The sequence below is a fragment of the Vanacampus margaritifer genome, chromosome 7 (assembly GCF_051991255.1).
Source record: "Vanacampus margaritifer isolate UIUO_Vmar chromosome 7, RoL_Vmar_1.0, whole genome shotgun sequence".
In the NCBI taxonomy this organism is placed as follows: Eukaryota; Metazoa; Chordata; class Actinopteri; order Syngnathiformes; family Syngnathidae; genus Vanacampus; species Vanacampus margaritifer.
In genome coordinates, this window is record NC_135438.1 from 9134591 (window position 1) to 9154887 (window position 20297).

Consider the following 20297-nt stretch of genomic DNA (forward strand, 5'->3'; position numbering starts at 1 on the left):
AAATAAAAACAACAACAAAAATATATACATAAATAAATAAATTTGTATTTAATTTGTTTAATCATATTTTATATATATCCGTTTTTATTTTCACTTTTAGTCATTTATTTATTTCTTTAGTCATTTATTTCTTTTGAATTTTGGCCGTTTTGGTTCATACTGCCAGGACGAAATGTTATTCAAATGACGGGGCGGTCTTTGGCGTGTTTTGCGTTGGACTCCGCCGTTGCAAAACTGCCTTCCATTGGTCGAGCGAGCGGCTCAGCGAACAAGGAAGTCTCGGCTACTTGAGTTGCTCGACAACAAGTCGAGGTGACAGTGGACAAGATAGTCTCTCCAATGCAAGCCAGCGAGACTTCCTTGTTTGCCGACCAATAAAAGGTAGATTGCAAGGCGGAGTCCAACCCAAGACACGCTTGGGCCCGCCCCCTCATTTGTTGTTTTCATTTATATTTATTTTTTAGCGATTTAATTTTTGAAATATATTTTTTTTATGTCATAAATCATATCATATAACTTTTAGTCATTTATTTCTTTATTTAGTCATTTATTTATTTTTGAATTTTGGCAGTTTTAGTCCTCCATACAAGCCTACCAGAGAACACGAGGTTAATCAAGGGCTTGGCGTTTCTTCCAGGCTTGGTGGCCTTCGACCGCTGGCTCTCTTCAATTTGATTTTCTGCATAAAGTGCCTCAGCCTTGATGGTATAATTACTTTTACTTTGAGAGTATCAAGGATAAAAAGTTCAAGTAGGGCTCTTGGCTGCCTCCCACCTCTCAATTCATGCAGCAGTAGGCGTCATTACGGTCTAGATATAAGCAATTCAAAGAGCCTTCTGACGTCAATGCCATACTTAATTTGTATTTATTTATTTTTAATCCTTTTTTTTTTAGATGCTGCATGCGCGGGGCCACACTGGATTTTGCTGAGGTTGTGGAGCATTCAAAACCTCTCTATTGTCAAACTTCGGTAAGGCTTTGCAACTGTCAAGGTTGTTGTTTTCTCTCTCTCTCTCTCCCTCGCTCTCTCTCTCAGAAAAAAGTGGAAAGAAACCATTTGAAGCCCTAGACCTAGACCTAGCCCACCTAGTATCACATCACAAAATAAAAAATGCAATATGGTTATGCTTGCTATTAAAGAGCCCCGCCCCCCCATCAAAAAAAAAAATCATTCTGTTTTTAATAAGATGCAAGTATTTTTTTGCCGTATTTATTTTAATTAACTACAGTATATCCAAATATTCACTGTTTTTTGTTTGTTTTTTTACTTGGGGAGTCCAGCACAATAAACTACACCTTGTGCTATATTTCCACTACGCCTGTGTGGTGCAGTGTTATACTGCAGAGTGACTTAGCATCATACGGTATTGTGTGATGTGGTGTGATGGTGTACGGCGGTTCGGTGTAGTGGGTTCACAAAAACACTTATGCTGTTGAGGATAACTAGAATCTATCCTAGATTTTATATCTTTCTGTCAAATTTCTGACATTTTGGGCAATTTTATGGACATATCATGGTTATTTTCTGCCTCTTTTCTTCCTATTTTAAGATATCTTATGGCTATCTGGCTGTCAGTTTTGCTATCAGTTTGAGACTTTTTGGGCAATTTTGTGGACATTTTATGGTGATTTTCTCTTTTTCCTTTTTTTGACAGTTTTTACTCACTTTTTGGACATTTTTATGTAATTTTTAAAACGTTTTCATCTACCTTTTGTCCCTCTCTCTTTTTTTTGACAACTTTCTTACATTTTTGAATATTTAATTAGTAATTTAAAATAGTTAATATAAAAAAATAAACATGGTTAAAAAATAATAATAACATTTCTACCTTTTTTTTTTAATTTATTTTTTTAAGATAGCCACAGGTGAGGGACTAAAGAGCCACATTTGGCCCCAAAGCCTGCTATCAGTTTGAGACTTTTTGGGCAATTTTGTGGACATTTTATGGTGATTTTCTTTTTCCTTTTTTGACAGTTTTTACTCACTTTTTGGACATTTTTATGTAATTTTTAAAACGTTTTCATCTACCTTTTGTCCCTCTCTCTTTTTTTTGACAACTTCCTTACATTTTTGAATATTTAATTAGTCATTTAAAATAGTTAATCTAAAAAAATAAACATGGTTAAAAAATAATAATAACATTTCTACCTTTTTTTTTTAATTTTTATTTTTTTAAGATAGCCACAGGTGAGGGACTAAAGAGCCACATTTGGCCCCAAAGCCGCAGGTTGCAGACCACTGCATGAGAGGATTCCTTGCATATTCAAATCCAATTTTGTTTTAGGCCTCAGACTGTAGTGCTATTGGGTCAGTACACACAAATCCGCATGTCGATCTTTTCTGTTTGCATGGTTGCGTAAATGAGCAGCTGCGAGTGAGATTATGTCGTAATTACTTGTTGTGAATTTGCATCAAAGCACAGCTAAGATCTCAGGACAACAATTTATTTCTTTTTTACTTTCACAGTGTGGCATTGAGTTGTGCACTTTGACAACAATTGTAGATTAATGGAAATATCCAAAGCAATTTTCTTGATGAGTCACAATAGACATACAGTATACGACACACTTAATTACAACAACAACATATTGTTACCATCATTTATTTCCCTACAGGTAAAAACAAACAAACAAAAAAAAAACGTATTTTTTAACACAAACGAATGTCATGTAGCTAGACAATTCCAAAATAAAATTAAAAATATCTGTACATTACAAAGAAAAAGAAATTGTGTCAGAAAAAAGAAAGAAAGCATGTATTTATTGTAAAAATACATCTGAATAAATTAATGAACTGAAACTGCTTTCAAAATAGTCATGGCACAATTTATACCCTGTATTTTTTTTCTTTTCATTTTTGGTCAAGTAAACTACGCTGTACCTTCACCCCACATTTTGCCGAGCCAATGTTCAATCTGGATTTCGTTACCATGGCAAATGAGTGCCTGAGCTCTGAGACTGGGATTTTACAGGCTGCCTCTTATCATCTTGCCAGCAAATGTGTGCACAACAGCTGGCTGGATCTCACTGGCGATTGTGCGCTAATCTGTCCATCAAAACCCCAATGCAGCTCTGCTTACCTTTTGACATCGCACCTGTGGCGGGTCTGGATGTTTCTGCTTGACAGCGCGTCTTCGTGAGTGTGCTTCAGGCAGTTGAAAGTGGCTCTTGATATTTGCCCGGCCTAACTGATCATAGGGGCGGAGCAAATAGCGCTAAATCGCCCCGCCAGCCTATTGGAGGGCTTGTCTGACGTCCACATTTTGTCATTCCGCCGGCTGACGTCCTCTTGCTGCGCCGAGCCGCTTAGCAACGTTCCATTCCGTGGTGGCTGCCCCTCGGCACATACACAATGAATGGGTTTGACAACGGAGCACAGTGCAGTGTGAAAAGGGCTTTACAGTTCATTCACCTGACTTTCTACCAACAGATCAACTCCATTTCAAGCAAGGTCTAGAAAATCTACAGCTGGATCTTCAAGAGATGACCTGAACTCATTTGCTCCCAAAAAACGTAAAAATACGTTCTATTTTAAATGTGTCCCAAAGACGTATTTATACGTGTTTTGTGCTTTTTGTATGTGAGGCTTTGATGCAGCCTCTAAACTGCAGAGAACGAGTGAAGCAATGGTAGTGATTACAAAAACAGCCAGCAGGTGGTAGAAGAGTATAAGAGATCAACGAGGGCCATGTTGCAAACAAGCTGATTTACCCACAGTTCTAAACAGATTTGTGAATAATGATGAAACGTAGCTATAGTCTAATGCTAATTGTTGCAAAACGCAAACAGATAGAAATATACTTTTTTTTTGTCCTGATGAAAGAAGAGACTCTAATCTTTCTTTTGGTAGGTTCCATGTTTTTATAGCGAATAGAACACAATATTCTGTGGGCCTTGCGAAATCAGTCAACATCCAGTAAAACAGCCAGGAGCGAAGGGGGTTGCTTCAGTGAAAATGGCTGTGAGTGAATGAGTTACTAAATGATAGCGGATTAATCCGGAGGATAACGCATTCGCTGCCATTGACGGCTAATGACGTCAAATTTTGCAAGTCCACTGTGGCTCAGTGGGTAGCGCTGCGGAGCTTTGACCTGCAAACGGGAGATGAGGGTTCGAAAGAGGTCATTTTTTTTACCGGACTGGCGGTAAATAAATTGAATCCAGATTGTATTTTTTGTTGCTTCACTGCGGGGCCACACTTGAAGGTATCTCCCTTTCCGCTGGCTCCACTTGAGCCCTTACAGGCACTATCCTCATGCACACGCTGCCGCCCTCCGTAGAGCTGGAATTGACGTTGAACTTAATGTTTGCCGGCCGCACGGCTCTGAGGACCTGCCTCTTGAAGGTCTCGCTGAGGACGATATAGAGGAAGGGGTTGATGCAGCTGTTGGCGTAGCCCATGCTGATGGCGATGTTGTAGGTGTAGGAGAAGGCCACGCTGGGGTTCTGCACGCCGAGGTGGACCAGCTGCAGGATGTAGTAGGGAGCCCAGCAGATGAAAAAGGCCAGGCAGATCGCCACCGCCATCCGCGTCACATTCCTGACGCGGACCCTCAGGCTCCTTTGCGGCAGCGGGGCCACGCTGGTGGACATGTGCTGCAGGATCTTGAAGAACACCCTGCAGATGATGGCGAGGGGGATGGCGAACGCCAAGAAGAACTGGTAGAGCGTGAACCAGTAGGTGTTGGTGACGGGGTCGGGCAGGAGCAGCGCGCAGGCCACCAGCCCGCCGGGTAAAGGCATGAGGTCGGCGTACATCCACACGGGGATGATGGTGATGAGCGACAGCGCCCAGACGACGGCGATGACCAGGGAAGCCACGCACGGCGTGCGGATGTAGTTGAAGCGTATGGGATGCACCGTGGCCACGTAGCGGTCCAGCGTCATGGCCGTCAGGATGTACGTGCTGACGATCTGACTGTTGGAGTCCAGCGCCGTGATGACCGTGCACATGGCGGCTCCGAAGCGCCACGTGCCGTTGCCTAGCAACTGGTGGATCAGGAAGGGCATCCCGAGCAGGAAGAGGACGTCCACGATGGACAGGTTGAGGATGAAGACGTCCGGGACGGTTTGCTTGGCGCGGCATTTGGTTTTCTTCATGATGGTGTAGATGACGATGCTGTTGCCCAGGATGCCCAGCAGGAAGATGACGCCAAAGATGACGAGCAGGATGGTGCTGCAGGGGGGAGGACTGTCCACAGCTGGAGACACAACAAAGCAGCGGGCAGGACAAAAGTGGTCATTGGAGAGGGAAGTTTAGCACACTGTAAGAATATATATTTTTTTTTTAAAGTACTATTTACTTGAGAAAAAAAACTCTTTAAATTTTTATTTTTATTTATAAGCAGAGTTTTGAGGACATTTTACCAGTTTATTTAAAAAAAATAGCATTCAGCAATGAACTCGTGACCCTCAGCTTGGGAGACCTGCACTGTAAAAAAAAAAGAAAAAGAAGGAATATTTACTTGAAAAAAAAAACTAGTAATGTTTTTATCAGTCAGAGGTTCAAAATAAATTTTACAAGGAGAGTTTTGAGGACATTTCAACAAACTACACTCTAAAAACAGTTGGGTCAAAAAAAAAACTATGCGTCAAAAATGGACCTAATGGACTTGGGTCAATTTGACCCAATTAGACAACAGAGAAAATTGGGTCAAATTGACCCAAAAAGTGGATCGATTCATTTTGTATCCATAATTGGGTTACTTTGGACCCAACTGTTTTTAGAGTGTAATCAAGGGTTGAGGAACAAACCCACAACCTTCAAGTTGGGAGACAGCCACTCTACCACCTGGGCCATGCCACTCTTGCTATTTGCCACAATACTACATTACAGGTGTGTCCAAAATCAATATACTAACACACAGCAGGGATGGCATGGCTCCGGTGGTAGAGTGGCTGTCTCCCAACTTGAAGGTTGTGGGTTTGTTCCTCAACCCTTGATTACACTCTAAAAACAGTTGGGTCCAAAGTAACCCAATTATGGATGCAAAATGAATCGATCCACTTTTTGGGTCAATTTGACCCAACTTTCTGGGTTGTCTAATTGGGTCAAATTGACACAAGTCCTTCCGGTCCATTTTTGACGCATAGTTGTTGTTTTTTTGACCCAACTGTTTTTAGAGTATAATTTGTTGTTGCTTTTAACAAATTGGTCAAATGTCCTCAAAACTCTCCTTGTAAAATTTACTTAGAACCTCTGAGTGATAAAAACGTTACGTTAGTAAATATTCATTTTTTTTCCTTTTTTTTTTAGTGCAGGTCAATAGGGATGGGAATTGATAAGAATTAGCTACTCAGATTTTAATATTGATATCTTATCAATGTTCTTATTGATTCTCATTGGGTGTGGGGATGAAATAATATAAATAAAATATGATATCATGGAAGTCATCATATTTAATGGTTCCCACCATTAAAGCTGCTCTCTGTAACAATTTGCCCCCAAAATTTTTTATAATAGCCTTTTCATTTGACCGTTCATGATCTTCTAGTTTAGTAATAGTATTCAGACTGAATTTGGGATTGAATTTCCCACCCTGTCTGCAGATGTGACGACGTGCGCATTGTGTACATGAAGAAGGGAAATGCAGTTTCATTTTTTGGCCACAGGTGGCAGTAGCGATTCAAAATGGTATTTTCTACAGCTTTTAAAGTCTTTGAGTAAGTAAACAAACTCGTGAAGCCTGAATGTGCGGGGGGGGGGGGGGGGGGGGGGGGTCAATGCAATGTCTCTTTTTCAGGCACCTTTCAAGGTCTTTGTACAATCAGAACAGTGTCCTTGTGGGTTCAAAGGTCACAGGGAATAAAAAAAAAAAAGAGGGGGGGGGGGGTGAGTTGGAAAAATGTTTGAAATGGCTGACAGCAGAATGTTCAGCTGAAAGCTCTGCCTCCCCCCCCCCCCCCCCCCACGGTGCCAAGGCAAACAAAAGAGATGAGTAATTGAGGGTCGTAGTGGGCGCATTGATCCAAATATTGATTATGTCAATACTAAGTCAGAATCAATATCAGATTGGTACTTGTGAAATGATATTAACCAGGTAGTTTCAGTTTTGCTCTTGTATGCTCTCCTGCGTTGTTGTTGCTGTTTTTTTATCCAAGCGAGTGACAGACAGCCAGATGGCCCGCCTCGCCGTTTCTCTCTCAGCGGCGAGCAGGAGCTCTCGGCGACTTGCCGCTCCCCGACCCCTTCTCTCGTTTTCGATGTTGCGCCGTCGCATTTACAACAGGATCTCTGGAATATATTTTGCAAATGAATATAAATGCGTGATCTGCCTCTGAATTAGATGTGACCTTACTTATGTTTTGACATACTTCCTATGAATGATAAATGCACAGCGCTTTGCAAATACGTATGGGGGAAAAATTAGCAAATTCAATTAAAAAGGGGGAAATATTACGCAATATTTTGAGAAAATAACAAATGTGATATATTTGAATATTCGAGCACAACAAGGCTTAGATAGATGACTTTGAAATCAAGGCTTGTTTGCTTTCTAAATTGCGGAAATGCTACGAGTATAGAGTCCATCAGCATGGCTTTTTCATGTCTTTGCCTTCAAGGCCCTGTCAGCAGTTGACAAGTGTTTTTCCTCACACAGATTAAAAAAATAAAAATAAATCCAGAATAGACATGCAATGAAGGGAGACCTTTTATATAGTAATTTCTGAACTGTACCTAGAAAAAATAATAATAATTCTAGTGATCACGAACAATTCCGACATGACAATTTGTACCACATTTGGCAAATAGTAATATTTTCTATTTCCACTTTGTACTACTTATGTCCTCACTTTGGAGTATTTCCTAATACATAATACAATAAACATAAAAAAAAATAAATAAATAAAAAAAGCACTAGAAAATCCTGTAAATGAACTGCAATTTAGCAATCAATGATACATCTACCTTAAATATTGAAAAGTATCAATATTGTTAATGACCATGTATTTACTTGCTATTGGATCACACGCAGCACTGATTAAAGTAAGTGACGTGAATTGGCAATGCGAATGGTGCCGGATAATTACAGAGAAAGGGCAAAGGTGAACTGGTGCAGATTAAATTTAATTAGCTGCTTCACTGAGAGCGAATTGAGTTGTAAGATAAGAAAAAATGTGATTGATGTCATTCTGAATTGTGATGAGAGAAAAAGTGGAGAACGAATGAAAGTTATGGAATGAACTTAAGTCGTTTTTCCCCCTCTACAATGGAGTGACAGGCTTGCAATTACGAAATGAACGCTTCCAGTGATAAGAGGCAGATGAACAATGGTGCTAATAAAAAAAAAAAAGAGAGAGAGCAGGGTTTGAACCGGCTGACACGATCGGATTGACAAATGAGTTCGGTAATTACAGAGGAATCATCATTTTCATACAATGTGGTGCACACAATGGACAGAAGTCACACGAATGAAGAAAAACTTACCAAATGAAACAAAAAACACAGCTTCGACGAGTGTTGCAAACGATGTGGTATGGATGGTGATATTTCTCTCTTACATTGGGGATGCTGTGATGCAGCTGTGGGAAACCAAAGCATGTTTGTTTGTTTTGTATGGAAATTATGACAACAACAAAAAAACACTTCCACAATAGTATACATACTGTCACTTGCTGCTCACCCACCTGATGTTGCATTGATGAACCCGAGAGAGAAATTGGAGTCGTTGAGGAAATCCATCGCTGATATTCCAAGTGTGAGCAAGTTCTACCGAGTCAAATCAAGAAAATGCAAAGAGAAATAACCTTTGTAAGGAAGTTCTTTCTCATAGTTAATCCGAGAGAGAGCTCGGCTGGAATTGCTGCGAGCGTTCTAAAGATGTGGCTACTCGGTGTTCACGCATACGGCGCTCTCTCTCTCTTTTTCTCTCACTCACTCACTCACTCCCTCCCTTCCATCGACCTATCATCATTATTGTGCATGTGTCACACAAATGCCGAAAAGCAAAACAAAACATAAATATATGTATATATTTTTTTCCTATTACAGCTGTCGCTTTTCTCATCTTCATCGATATGTAACGACGTGTAAAAGCAAATCTCGAGCTATTCAAGTTAATTAAATCTTAAGAAACCAAAAAAAAAAAAAAAACACATCAGCACACATCAAACAGATTTATAACGATTTATAACGTTCCGGCTATCTTGTCAGCCCGCTGAAGCTACATTGAGACCGATTCATTAGTTCATAATATGTCATTCTATAATAATTGAAATGCCGCGCAATGTTCTCATTGATTTCCAAAGTTATTTGATTTCTAAGTTTGAAAAAGAGGATATAATGGATGGGTTGAAATATGGAGAGTCCACAAGCATGGTGAAATAGTTGTTAGCGTGTTAGCGTTGTTAGCGTGGCTGACTTTCAAAACTCTCTAATGTGGTTTTGAATGCGACACACTGCTTTCTTATTTGCCATGTATTTCGACCCGCCACCAATGTCCTTGCCTACTGTCACTTTGAATTAACGGTGGCGTGTGAGCTTTTGCCCCTTCGCTGTCCCCTAATGAATGGCCATCCATCGTGCTCTGTCACGATCTCATCTTAATTCCTTGACGTTTAGCTCTTATCTAGAGACTTGTTATTTATGATCGCTGGTGCTCCTTCCGCCACTCCCATTTTCTTTTACTAATAAACACATTAGTGGTGTGAGAATTTCCCATTGACTTTTGTAGCGAGACGAACATTCAATATGGCTTCCACCTTGCGCAAAATAATTTGCGGTCCTTCATTTTCCACATTTTGCTGATGAAGAACTTTGCTTTCTGATCATGCAAATTCCTCTTTCCTCTGTAATGCAACGCAACAGGAGGGTTTAACTCATTAGACTGTCGAGGAAGGCTGAAAGCAGGTGATTTCTTGCACAAAGGGCGAATTACTCGTGAATAGGGCATAAAATGAGCGCTGATCTTTGCCGACGATGACTGGTTATTTCACTTCATCAGGCGTTGGCGTAACCTCCCGCCCACTCTAATGAGCCTCATTTTCAGCGCTTGATCAAGTTGGTAATTGCAATTGATTTCCTTAACTCAGATCACGTTCCCCTTTTTAGAGACGATATTTCTTCACTAAACTTTTCCAGTTGGCAGTGCTGAATAATTGACCTCTCAGCAAGTCAGCAAATCTTCAAGAGACGGTTTGATCATTTAGTGTGGCTCTGAATCTTTGCAGCTTCTTTTCCACTTTGTTCAACCACGATGTCAGGTCCATTACTGGAAAAGACAAGCTTGTTTTTTCATTTCTCTTCTGTCTCAACAACTACAACATTTTCACATTGAGGTCTTAAACTTTTCCATGAAGACAAATAGGTTATAAGTTGTTGTGTTGTATTACATCATTAACTGTAGCTTCTACATTGACCAATGGCGATCCTGGCCCAAAAAAGTGTAGAAGCCCTTTGTTTCATTCCTGATGTACTTTTTAACATTGTCTTGTCCAGAAAGTTGAATCTTCCCGTCCCCATCCTGTCGACTAATGGTGCAATTGCAGCAGTTGTAAGTTCCAGCTTTACTGGAGCAACTTCCCAAGAATGAAAGCTCAAAGAATTTTCTCCTCATCATTCTGCAGTGTCATGTAGGAAACTGTGGCATAAACGTTCTCACTAAGTTAGCGTCAGTCAACTCAGTAGTGTGCGTCAGAAGTGGCGAGAACACATTTCAAAATAAAAGTACTGACACTAAGTACAGTGTTAAGCTGCTGTAATCTTGCTGTTTTAACTTCATTTGGTAAGTGTAAAATATCTTATCCCATTTAATGTACATTTGCTTATTGGTTTCTTTTTGTCCTTTCTTTGCCCATTTTATGAGACTGTGTTCTTGTAAGAGCAATCAAATGCTCATCTATTTTACATTGATACACAAACTGTAAAATTGTGTATATTCATTAAAATGTGACCTTAAGTCTGAGCCCTGAAACTCCGGGGCTGAAAATGAGTCCCAGTCCGTATGATTTGTAAATTGTATATCGGACGTGCTTTATCTTGCTAAACACAGCATATTCTATGCCTTATTTGTTATTGTCAAGGTTGAGTGGACTCTATCTTGTGCTTTCTTAAAACTCTTTACTGGTGCCATCCAGGGAGCTGAGAAAAAAAAAAGAGGCTTTGAAACATCATTTAAAATACCTGACAAGTTCCACTCCAGTGAAGTTGTGTGTGATAACTTTGAAATACTTCTCATTCAGCAAAGCATCCACTTAATGATTTCTAATAATGCAGACGTTTTCTCCCCCCAGTCGACAAATAATATTAAACAAGCCATTGTGCATTCTGTGTGACATTCCTGATATGAAACTAGATTTCAAATAAGCCATTGGCCGTCACAGACACGAGCCCCGGGGTTATCAGCAACACACACTGGAAGAAACAAAGAAAAACAAACAAAAATGGCCATCCACAGAGGCATGCGGTTATGAAAAGTGCGTTTATAGTTGTGGTAAATATCGACCTTAAATAACAGTGCTAGCAATACTAAGCTGGTATTAGCACGTATTGTAAACAAGAAACTGTTCGCCACTGTGCTACATTGGTAGCATGACTTGTTCGTAATTGAATGTTACTGAAGCACTAAATGGTATCAGTTCTACTAAAAAAAAATGTTTTTCTTAATGTAGCGTGTTAGTTTCATTAACAAAAGCTAAACAAAATTATTTTGGTCAACTCACATTTTTCACCGGAGAAAAACTAGACTAGATTAAACTAGCAATGAGCGCATGGAAAAACCAAAGAAATAATAAACTTTTACACAAAATCAAATTAACTCATTCAAATCCAAAGACGTGTAAATACGTTTTTTTAATACTTTGTCCTTCACTCGCAAAAACGTTTTAAATGCAAGAACAAACGGAAGGCTTTGATGCAGCTTCTGACATGAAGAGGTGGTTTAAAACAATGGTTGTTATTACAAAAAAAACGGCCAGCAGCAGAGTAGTAGAGTAGTAGAGATCAGCCAGGGCCATGTTGCAACAAGCTCTTTTTGCCATTGTTTTCACCATGAATGTGAATAATGATGCAGCTTGGCTATATTCTAATGCTAACTGCTGCAAAAACGGAAACATACAAATATCGGGGAGGGTTTCTGATGAAAGAAGGTCTAGGTTCCATGTTTTTATAGTAGTAGAACACAATATTCTGTGGCACTTGCGAAATCAGTCAAAATCCAGTAAACCAGCCGGGAGCGAAGGTGGTTGCTTCAGTAAAAATGGCCGGGAGTGAATTAGTTAAGAGTTCTTGCAAATAAAATAAAATAAAAAAATTGTGCACACAAAACACATTAAGTTACCCTAATTATGCCGTAGTCGCAGTCGTGTTCTCATCTACCTTTTTCTTTTGAATTATTGTTCACTCGCTGTTCTCCCCCCCTGCAAGTATTTATCTTCTTTTGAACTCTCCACATGCAATTACAGCTAAAGAAGGTTTAGGAAGTGCAAGTCTACTCATTGTAAAATTTTCTCCTGTGGGATTAAATGAAAGCGGATGTAGCTTTTGTGTGTGCGTGTATGTATCGGGGTCGCCCGTCCGTTTCCTTGATTTTACATCCCCTTTTACTCAGATTGACAGTTATTTCATGCATTTTCTCAAATCGAAACTCCCTACTCATTTGATTACTTCCACTCAAACAAATACATGCCTTTCCACAAATAGATGCTTCCCATTCCAATAGAGGCTTTGCTTGGAATAGACGACTGGCAGCTGAGCAAATAAACACCCTGAACCAGCACTTATGTTAAATTCGCCAGATGATGTGACCGATTGACTTTGTTTCACACTCCCATGCAGTTTTCACTCCAAGTCCATCCTACTCACTTGGAATGATTCAAAACGATGTAAATGTCACAAGGTTAGGTACAACTGCAGAAACAGCATGAAAAATTCTGCCTTTACATAGGGGCTACCGTAGTGGCAGATTTTACCTAAAAAAAAATTCCGTCAGAAGTCCGGCACCTTTTCATCACTCCAAAATAGCGATGGATCGATGTGTTTTTTTTTCAGGGCCGATACTGATAGCCAATATTAATTTTCTAAAAGGGATAATATTGGCATGAAAATTTGAAAAAATACAAACTCCCGCGCTTAATTTTTTTAAGAATTCTTAATAATATCTTCATTGAACAACTTTTAGGGTTTGTTAAATATTGGAGGTATTTTTTATTTTTTTTAATAATCTTAGTCCATAGACATCTTTGTTTTAAAAATCTAATAAAAAGTTCAGGGACCTCTAAGAGGCAGTAGCATGTTTCCAAAAGTAAAAAAAAAAAAACGTAAGTAAATAGCTCCTGATTGTTTTCTATAGTAAATAAAGTTTTCCAAAAATGTCCGAATATCTGAAGTACTGTTTTACAATTTTACTTTGTTTCCATTTCAAACAAAAACAGAAGCATTTCTGTAAATTAAATAATTAGTTCCCTGAAGTTAACACTTTTTAAAAGGGATCTATTATCAGGCTAATGATTCTTTAAAATGGCCGATGCCAATATTCGTCAAAATGCTGAATATCGTGCTGTTAATCGACCTAGCCGATAATCGGTCTATCCCGACTCCAAACATCACATTTCTCATCTACAAATCACACAAAAAACACACATACTTGACACAAAATTAAAAAATTAACGTCAGCCTTGGTTTATATGTCATTTTTAGGCTGCTTTAAGTGTTGCATGCTAAATTCGGTCCCTCCAATTGGCATTGAAAAGAAAAAAATCACCAAAGTCATTTGATGTGTATGTGAAATGTACATTTTACTGCAGTAGTTTGAGTTTATTTGAGGACATTTTGTTTGTTGTTCATAGTGTAGGTTTACCAATGTAGCATGTTCCTGAGCTAGAAGCTAATTTAACGATTGAATATATACTGTACATAATATTGTACGTGAAACATGTGCCTATTTTATGTACGGATAACACGTCTTGATGGATACATCTGTTATTATTATTATTTTATTTATTTGTTTATTTTGTTTTTGTAGTGCATGGTCAAAATAAACTGTTCTGTCAATTAATCATTCAATGTAAGACTATAAAAATCCTCCACAATTACATTTATTGCTCAGTTTTGGCGTATCACATTGAGGGGTATATTTTTGGGCGCACGGGTGAGTCTTGGACTGCATACAAGAAATACTCACAAAACTTTTAGCATTCATTCCCACACATCTAATTAAAATTTGGAAGGGATGCCAGTCTGCAAGATTAAATGATTCCTGAGGCGAGTCTGAAAACGTGCAATCCAAACATTCAGAAAAAATTGGAAGCGTGTCAAATAAATCTTTTATCATGCTGGCGAATATGCTCGAACATGCTCGCAAACACGTTCGAACATACTCGCAAACACGTTTTAACATACTGGCAAGTACGTTCAAACGTACCTGCAAATACATTCTTGGGGGTTTTTATGTGTGTTAATTTTGCCTTTCAGACAACTCAAAAAGAAAAAGGGCTGACGGGATGAAGCCGAAGCTTATTAATTCAATGTTCAAACATACTCGCAAATACGTACAAACATACTCGCAAATACTTTCTAACATACTTGCAAATATGTTGAAGCATACTCCCAAGTACGTTCGAACGTACTTACAAATACGTTCGAACATACTCTCAAATACAGGGATGTGATTTGACCAAAGTGAAATTATCTGCAAATTTAGCTGGGGGTCTGGGAGCCGCTGGCACCCAGCTAGGGACAAGGGGGGCGCAGCCCCCCGGAGCTCATGGGTTTTCCGTGTTTTTAAGTACTTTCAATGCACTCACATGACAAAGAAATAGACAAAACAACAGCATAAATTTTCAATGTATATTGAACTATCCCATATAAAATGGCAGTTTTAGTCAACTCAAAATCAGTCACATTCAAAAACATTGGACTGCCTTTGCTTTTAAAAACTATCACTGAGAATATCATCATATCTAACTAATGTGATTACTAAGTTAACACATAAATAATGTTGAAGAGTTCAAATTTCATGAACAAATAATTGTATCATGACCAAATGAAAAGTAACTCATATTAGAGCATACCACAAATGTCTTTGTTATAGCAGAAGATGTTATCTGTCGGAGTCATGTGCATACACAATGAAATACAAAATTTTTTTTTTATAAAAATAAAAATCGGATTTTTTTTGGGGGGGGGAGATAAAAAAAAGCGGAATTCCGCGAATTAGCGGAAAAATCACATCCCTGCAAATATGCTCGCAAATACTCGCAAGTACGTCCGACCATACGTACTCGCAAATATGTTCACACATACTCGCAAATACGTTCGAACATATTCGCAAGTACGTTCAAACATACTCGCAACTACGTTCGAACGTACTCACGAATACATTCGAACATACATACTCGCAAATCGTTTAAATTATTGTTGAATGATAAATGAATAAAAAGAAAACTGCAACCTGTCTAAGATGGGACTCGAACCATCGCCTCCTGTTTAGTGGTCAAAAATTTCAAAGTCTAACCCATTGAAAATGAATGGGGAAAAGTTGATATTAAACATTAAATTGTGCAATAACTGTCATGTGGAATCAAACGATGTATTCGCAGGAAGGTGTGGATTTTTGATGCCAGTTGAAATTTGTAAATCAAGTATTTTGTGGGATTTTTTTGCATGGCAAAACACAAATAAAATGTTGCAAAAGGGAAAGGGAAACGTTTCATTCGATACAGTTTGAAGGCTCGGCTCAAACCTTTTTGAGGTCTGGACCTTTACCCAGAGGTATCTCTTGTAAACAAACCCCTCTTGAAGATACCTGATCTAGCATCTGATGGAAGTCATAAAGCTGCGGGGATGGGGTATAACCTTTCGAACCAGGGGAAGCTCTCTCCATTTGACCAAAAAACGAAAGATGCACACAGAGCTAATGCTTGCTGTGAACTAAGAGAGGTCACGTGTCACGTGCAGAGGGCATTTGTCAAAATTGTGATGTATTGACTTCCGTTTCTCGCGGTGCAGCACTGATACAAAAGTATCAAGTCGTACTTTCTTTTCGATTTCAATGTGAAGTTGATCTCAGCGCTCATCTCCATGCATTGTCGACTGTATCTGAACCAGTAGCACTTCTTGCTCATTATGAGTCTGTAAACAGGGTGTCCTCCTTCCGACTCATATTAAGATTGCAAACGGCACGTAGCGTTTGAATATGTTGTCGTGCGGGACAAGATGACAAACTCAGTTACCGCTGGACTTGTTGTTGTTTTTCATTAGATCGTTTTTTATTCATGGCCTACAGGAGTCCTACTATTCATTGATCACATGTCAAGCTGCATTGAGCCAGTTTGCACAGCACACTAACAATTAGGGGTGTGAATTGCCTCGTGCCTGGCGATTCGATTCGTATCACGATTCATAGGTCACGATTCGATTAATCCCGATACAAATTTATGAATTTATTATTGCAATTATTTTTATTTATTTATTTTTACTCACATTTAGAAAATACTAATCAGTAAACTTGTACATGTACACTGTAAGATTTGTATGAAAATGTATCTGAAAATTCAGGCTTACAACTGAGCCACTGCATTTAACAAACAGGTTGCAGTCTGTTTCATGTTTGAACCGCACTGAAATAAAATATTAAGGCTTAATGTTCCATTAATATAACATTCTTCCTTGCTTAATGTGTGAATCCTAACCCTAAGTAAGACGTTTTGTTGAATATTGCCATAAAAAATTGATGCTTAAAAATCGATTCGGCCGCATATCGAATCGATTTGAGAATTGCGCGCTGTAATATCGCGATATATTGCCGAATCGATTTTTTCTAACACCCCTACTAACAATAGTTTGTCAAATGTTTTGAGCGAGTGTGAACCAGCCAGCCTCCACTAAGCCATAACAAAACAGTATCCTACGTGGAAGAAATGACAAAAGCCTGTACTGCACTGGTTCTATTCAAGTGAATGGGAGGGAGCGCCTCCTTTCAATATATCCCCATTTACATCTGTAAAAAGACATAAAAATGATATACATAAAATCTAAACTGTGCTGCGTATTTATGGCCTCAAAGTGTTTTTCATACAAACATTCACCACAATTATGTTAGAAATTAGATTTTGGCTCGCCATAGGAGCAAGTACCTCTTAAAATGCTTGTCTCGATAAGGCTGGTCAAGCATAACACTCGTCAAGCATTTAATATCGATTCATATTTTCAACTTTTCCACTCACCACGCTTAATCGTTCGTCTCTAACTTTTGGAAAATCAATATACGTACCAAATGAGGACTGTTATTTTCTTCCCCACTGGAGTCAGTCATCTAAAAAACAAATATAATCCACATGAAAATCCACATTTAAAAAAAGTGTGTGTGTGTGTGGGGGGGGGGGGTCTTTTTTTTTACTTTGCAAAAAACTTCTGCTTAGTGGAAACTTGGTGGATAAGTAAATACCTTTGATAAAAACTTGTTTTTAAACGAGTCGCCATTTGGGATGAGGGTATTTATTATATTACGTATCATGTCAAATTGTACAATATATGGCAGATTTTAAATCTTCTGACCGAGGCATGATTAACTGCAGTCTCTTAATATGAGCAGGAAGTGATCTGACTGAAGAATAAGGAAGGTGGCAAACATGGAGGACTAGTTCCTTGAGTATATACAACGCTACACCTGGGCTAGTTGGTGCTTCAATCCCAACAGAAACTTCTATAGCCCAAGTTAAGCTTGTCCAGTATTTTTAAATAATATTTACAAATATATGTATGTTATTTTCTCAGGACCTCAAGTGTCGATTAAGCCCTCCTTTAGCACTCAGAGAAAAAAAAAAATCCTGGAGCCATCCCTGACACACACAAAAACACACAAAAATTGCTACTTGCGCAACACTACTCGTAAACATTCACAATTTTGCCTTTCAGTGTTTTTATCTGCAAAATTTCTACTAGATAGTCATCAGCCGGAAGGATATGGATAAACAACTTTCAGCAGTGATGTTTCATCTTTTTATAAGCACATTTAACACACACACATGCCCACTTACAAACCTGATCGCCATGGCATAGCCTTAATAGTACGCACACACACAATCAAACATAAGGAGCACAGCCAGGTAGCGTGACTCAATGTGTCCTCCAGCAAACTGAGAAAAGGATGGAAAAAGCTGAGAATTGCACACACTTGCATCAGTTTCGCCTCTCCATGTGACAGGATTCAAAGTGGAAATTTCAGAGTTGCTCGCACTCGTCATCTGCTTGGAACGCACTAGGCACAATCCTCGGTTTACACGCTGAACCTATCAAATGAGTTTTGAGTGCCAATTCATAACGTGAATAACAAATATCTAAATGAACACAAAAGTAAAATATATTTAAGACACACATAACCATATTTTCTAGGGGTGGGAATCTTTGAATGTATCACAATTAGATTCCGATTTTTGGGCTTGCGATTTCGATTAGAACTATTTTTTTATTCAAAATGATTTGATTGACAATGATTTTTGCTTCAATCTATAGATGTGCAAGGAATTGTAATGATCCGCTCCAGTCTGACTCGCTAATGCTAATTAGTGCGCTACTTGCGGCACTTTTATCACTCAAAAAAACGGCTCCACACTGCAAAAAAACAACTTTTATTGGAATAACTTGATTGTGACTTTTTCCTTCTACTCTCTAATGTGGCTACAACTTAACAGTGTATTAGACCGCGTGGAACCACACTGTGCCCCTAAGTGACCAAAAACATGAACAGCGCTCCAAATAAAGGTACACACAGACAAAGGCAAGACAGTATAAAATAATTTAAATAAAATAAATTTTGGGACAGTTAAAATCGATTTTGAATTGTATTAAATGAGAATCAATTTTTTGGGCACACTCCTAATAGTTTCCATCATAATGAATGACTTAAAAGGAATGCAAGTTCCAATACACCACGATAAAAGCAGCACATTCATTTGAAGGTAAAACGTGTGCTATGCTAGCTCTAATCAATTCTACTTAGTTATTCAGACAACACAGGGGAAATTTATTTTATTTGGTCGATTCCAATCCCAAACGTATTGCAAATCCTACTCAGCTCACTAGCTACAACACTTGCGCCAGTTAGTCAGATGCAATTTGAGAGGTGTGTGCTTTTACAACACTAATGAACCTTGACACTGTGTCAGAAAGGGATTCATTTAATTGTGTGTGTTACAGCCTGAATGAGAAATCAACGACCACTCGGGCACAGATTCGTCTTCTCCAGCGGCTCAAGTGGGAATTTTTATCTTGTAAATATTCACAAAAAGTACAAATATACTTGGAATACAAATTTTTCAACATTGGTACAAAAATAATATTCTTCCAGTTATCATGGAATATAGTTGAGGCAATACAGCCTAAAATAATAAACAAAATTTTAAATCTAGCATTTCAAAGTACACTTCTAATACACATTAACAATACATAGACAGATTGTGCATTTAAAGTCTATTATTGCTTCCATAAAAAGTTCCTAAATATGTTCATACAAAATACTAATAATTCTTAACACAAATAAGCATTTTAACCGTTTGGCTCTCTATTAGTAGTCGCAACGTACGACCATGTACACGTCACGTGACCTTCATTAACGACATGTCCAACTGTAATGGCTGCTCTAACTGGCGTATTTAACAAGGTAATAATACACAACGATACAGCTTTCAAAACATTCAAAATCACACAAATAGTTCAAAACGAACTTTCTACTAACTATTCTCTTAATGTTAAGGCACAAAAAGTTTACTTTCATACCTGCATGAGGGAGAAATCAATGACCACTCGGACACTGACGCGTCTTCTCCAGCGGCTTAAGCGGGAAAAAGAGCTCCCCTTTCCGGCCTTATCAGACATCACTAGTCGATCGCAAATCACACTTTTCAAAGAGGCTATACTAGCAGATCACAGATGACATGTACAGTTATATAAAATTTTCTCAAATAATATTATGTTAAACATTTTAAACATGTTTTTAAGCTCTTTTCAAATACGTTTTTAACACTCTCCATAAGTTCCTAATAAGTCTGTTTACATTCACATTTGACCCTCTTCCGGCCTTATCAGACATCACTAGTCGATCGCAAATCACACTTTTCAAAGAGGCTATACTAGCAGATCACAGATGACATGTACAGTTATATAAAATGTTCTCAAATAATATTAATTATGTTTTAAACCTGTTTTGAAGCTCTTTTCAAATACGTTTTTAACACCCTCCATAAGTTCCTAATAAGTCTGTTTACATTCACATTTGAATTTTGCCTTTCACTGAATTATTAATTATTGCCTATCTATGACTAGACTAGTGAAGACATTTAATATTTTCAATTTGATGTTT

The 20297-nt window shown here is 38.4% G+C and overlaps 1 protein-coding gene across 1 annotated transcript; it reads right to left on the reverse strand.

Annotated features, from left to right (window-relative positions):
- Nucleotides 1-1898: 1898 nt before the first annotated feature.
- mchr1a (melanin-concentrating hormone receptor 1a) lies at nucleotides 1899-19775 on the reverse strand. Its single transcript, XM_077571966.1, has 4 exons — nucleotides 19715-19775; nucleotides 17211-17252; nucleotides 8629-8710; nucleotides 1899-5201 (listed from the first exon to the last, which is right to left on the reverse strand). Exons 1-4 carry the CDS (start codon nucleotides 19718-19720, stop codon nucleotides 4183-4185), a joined length of 1149 nt encoding a protein of 382 aa, XP_077428092.1. The 5' UTR covers nucleotides 19721-19775; the 3' UTR covers nucleotides 1899-4182.
- Between the last annotated feature and the right edge of the window lie 522 nt (nucleotides 19776-20297).

Bases quoted from the DNA above. Each gene is read 5' to 3' on its own strand.
- mchr1a (XM_077571966.1), bottom strand. The intron at 8,711-17,210 runs GTACGTATATTG...TTGACTCGGTAG, and splicing joins AAAATAACAGTCCTCATTTG to AACTTGCTCACACTTGGAAT. The intron at 5,202-8,628 runs GTGGGTGAGCAG...TTGTGTCTCCAG, and splicing joins GTTCATCAATGCAACATCAG to CTGTGGACAGTCCTCCCCCC.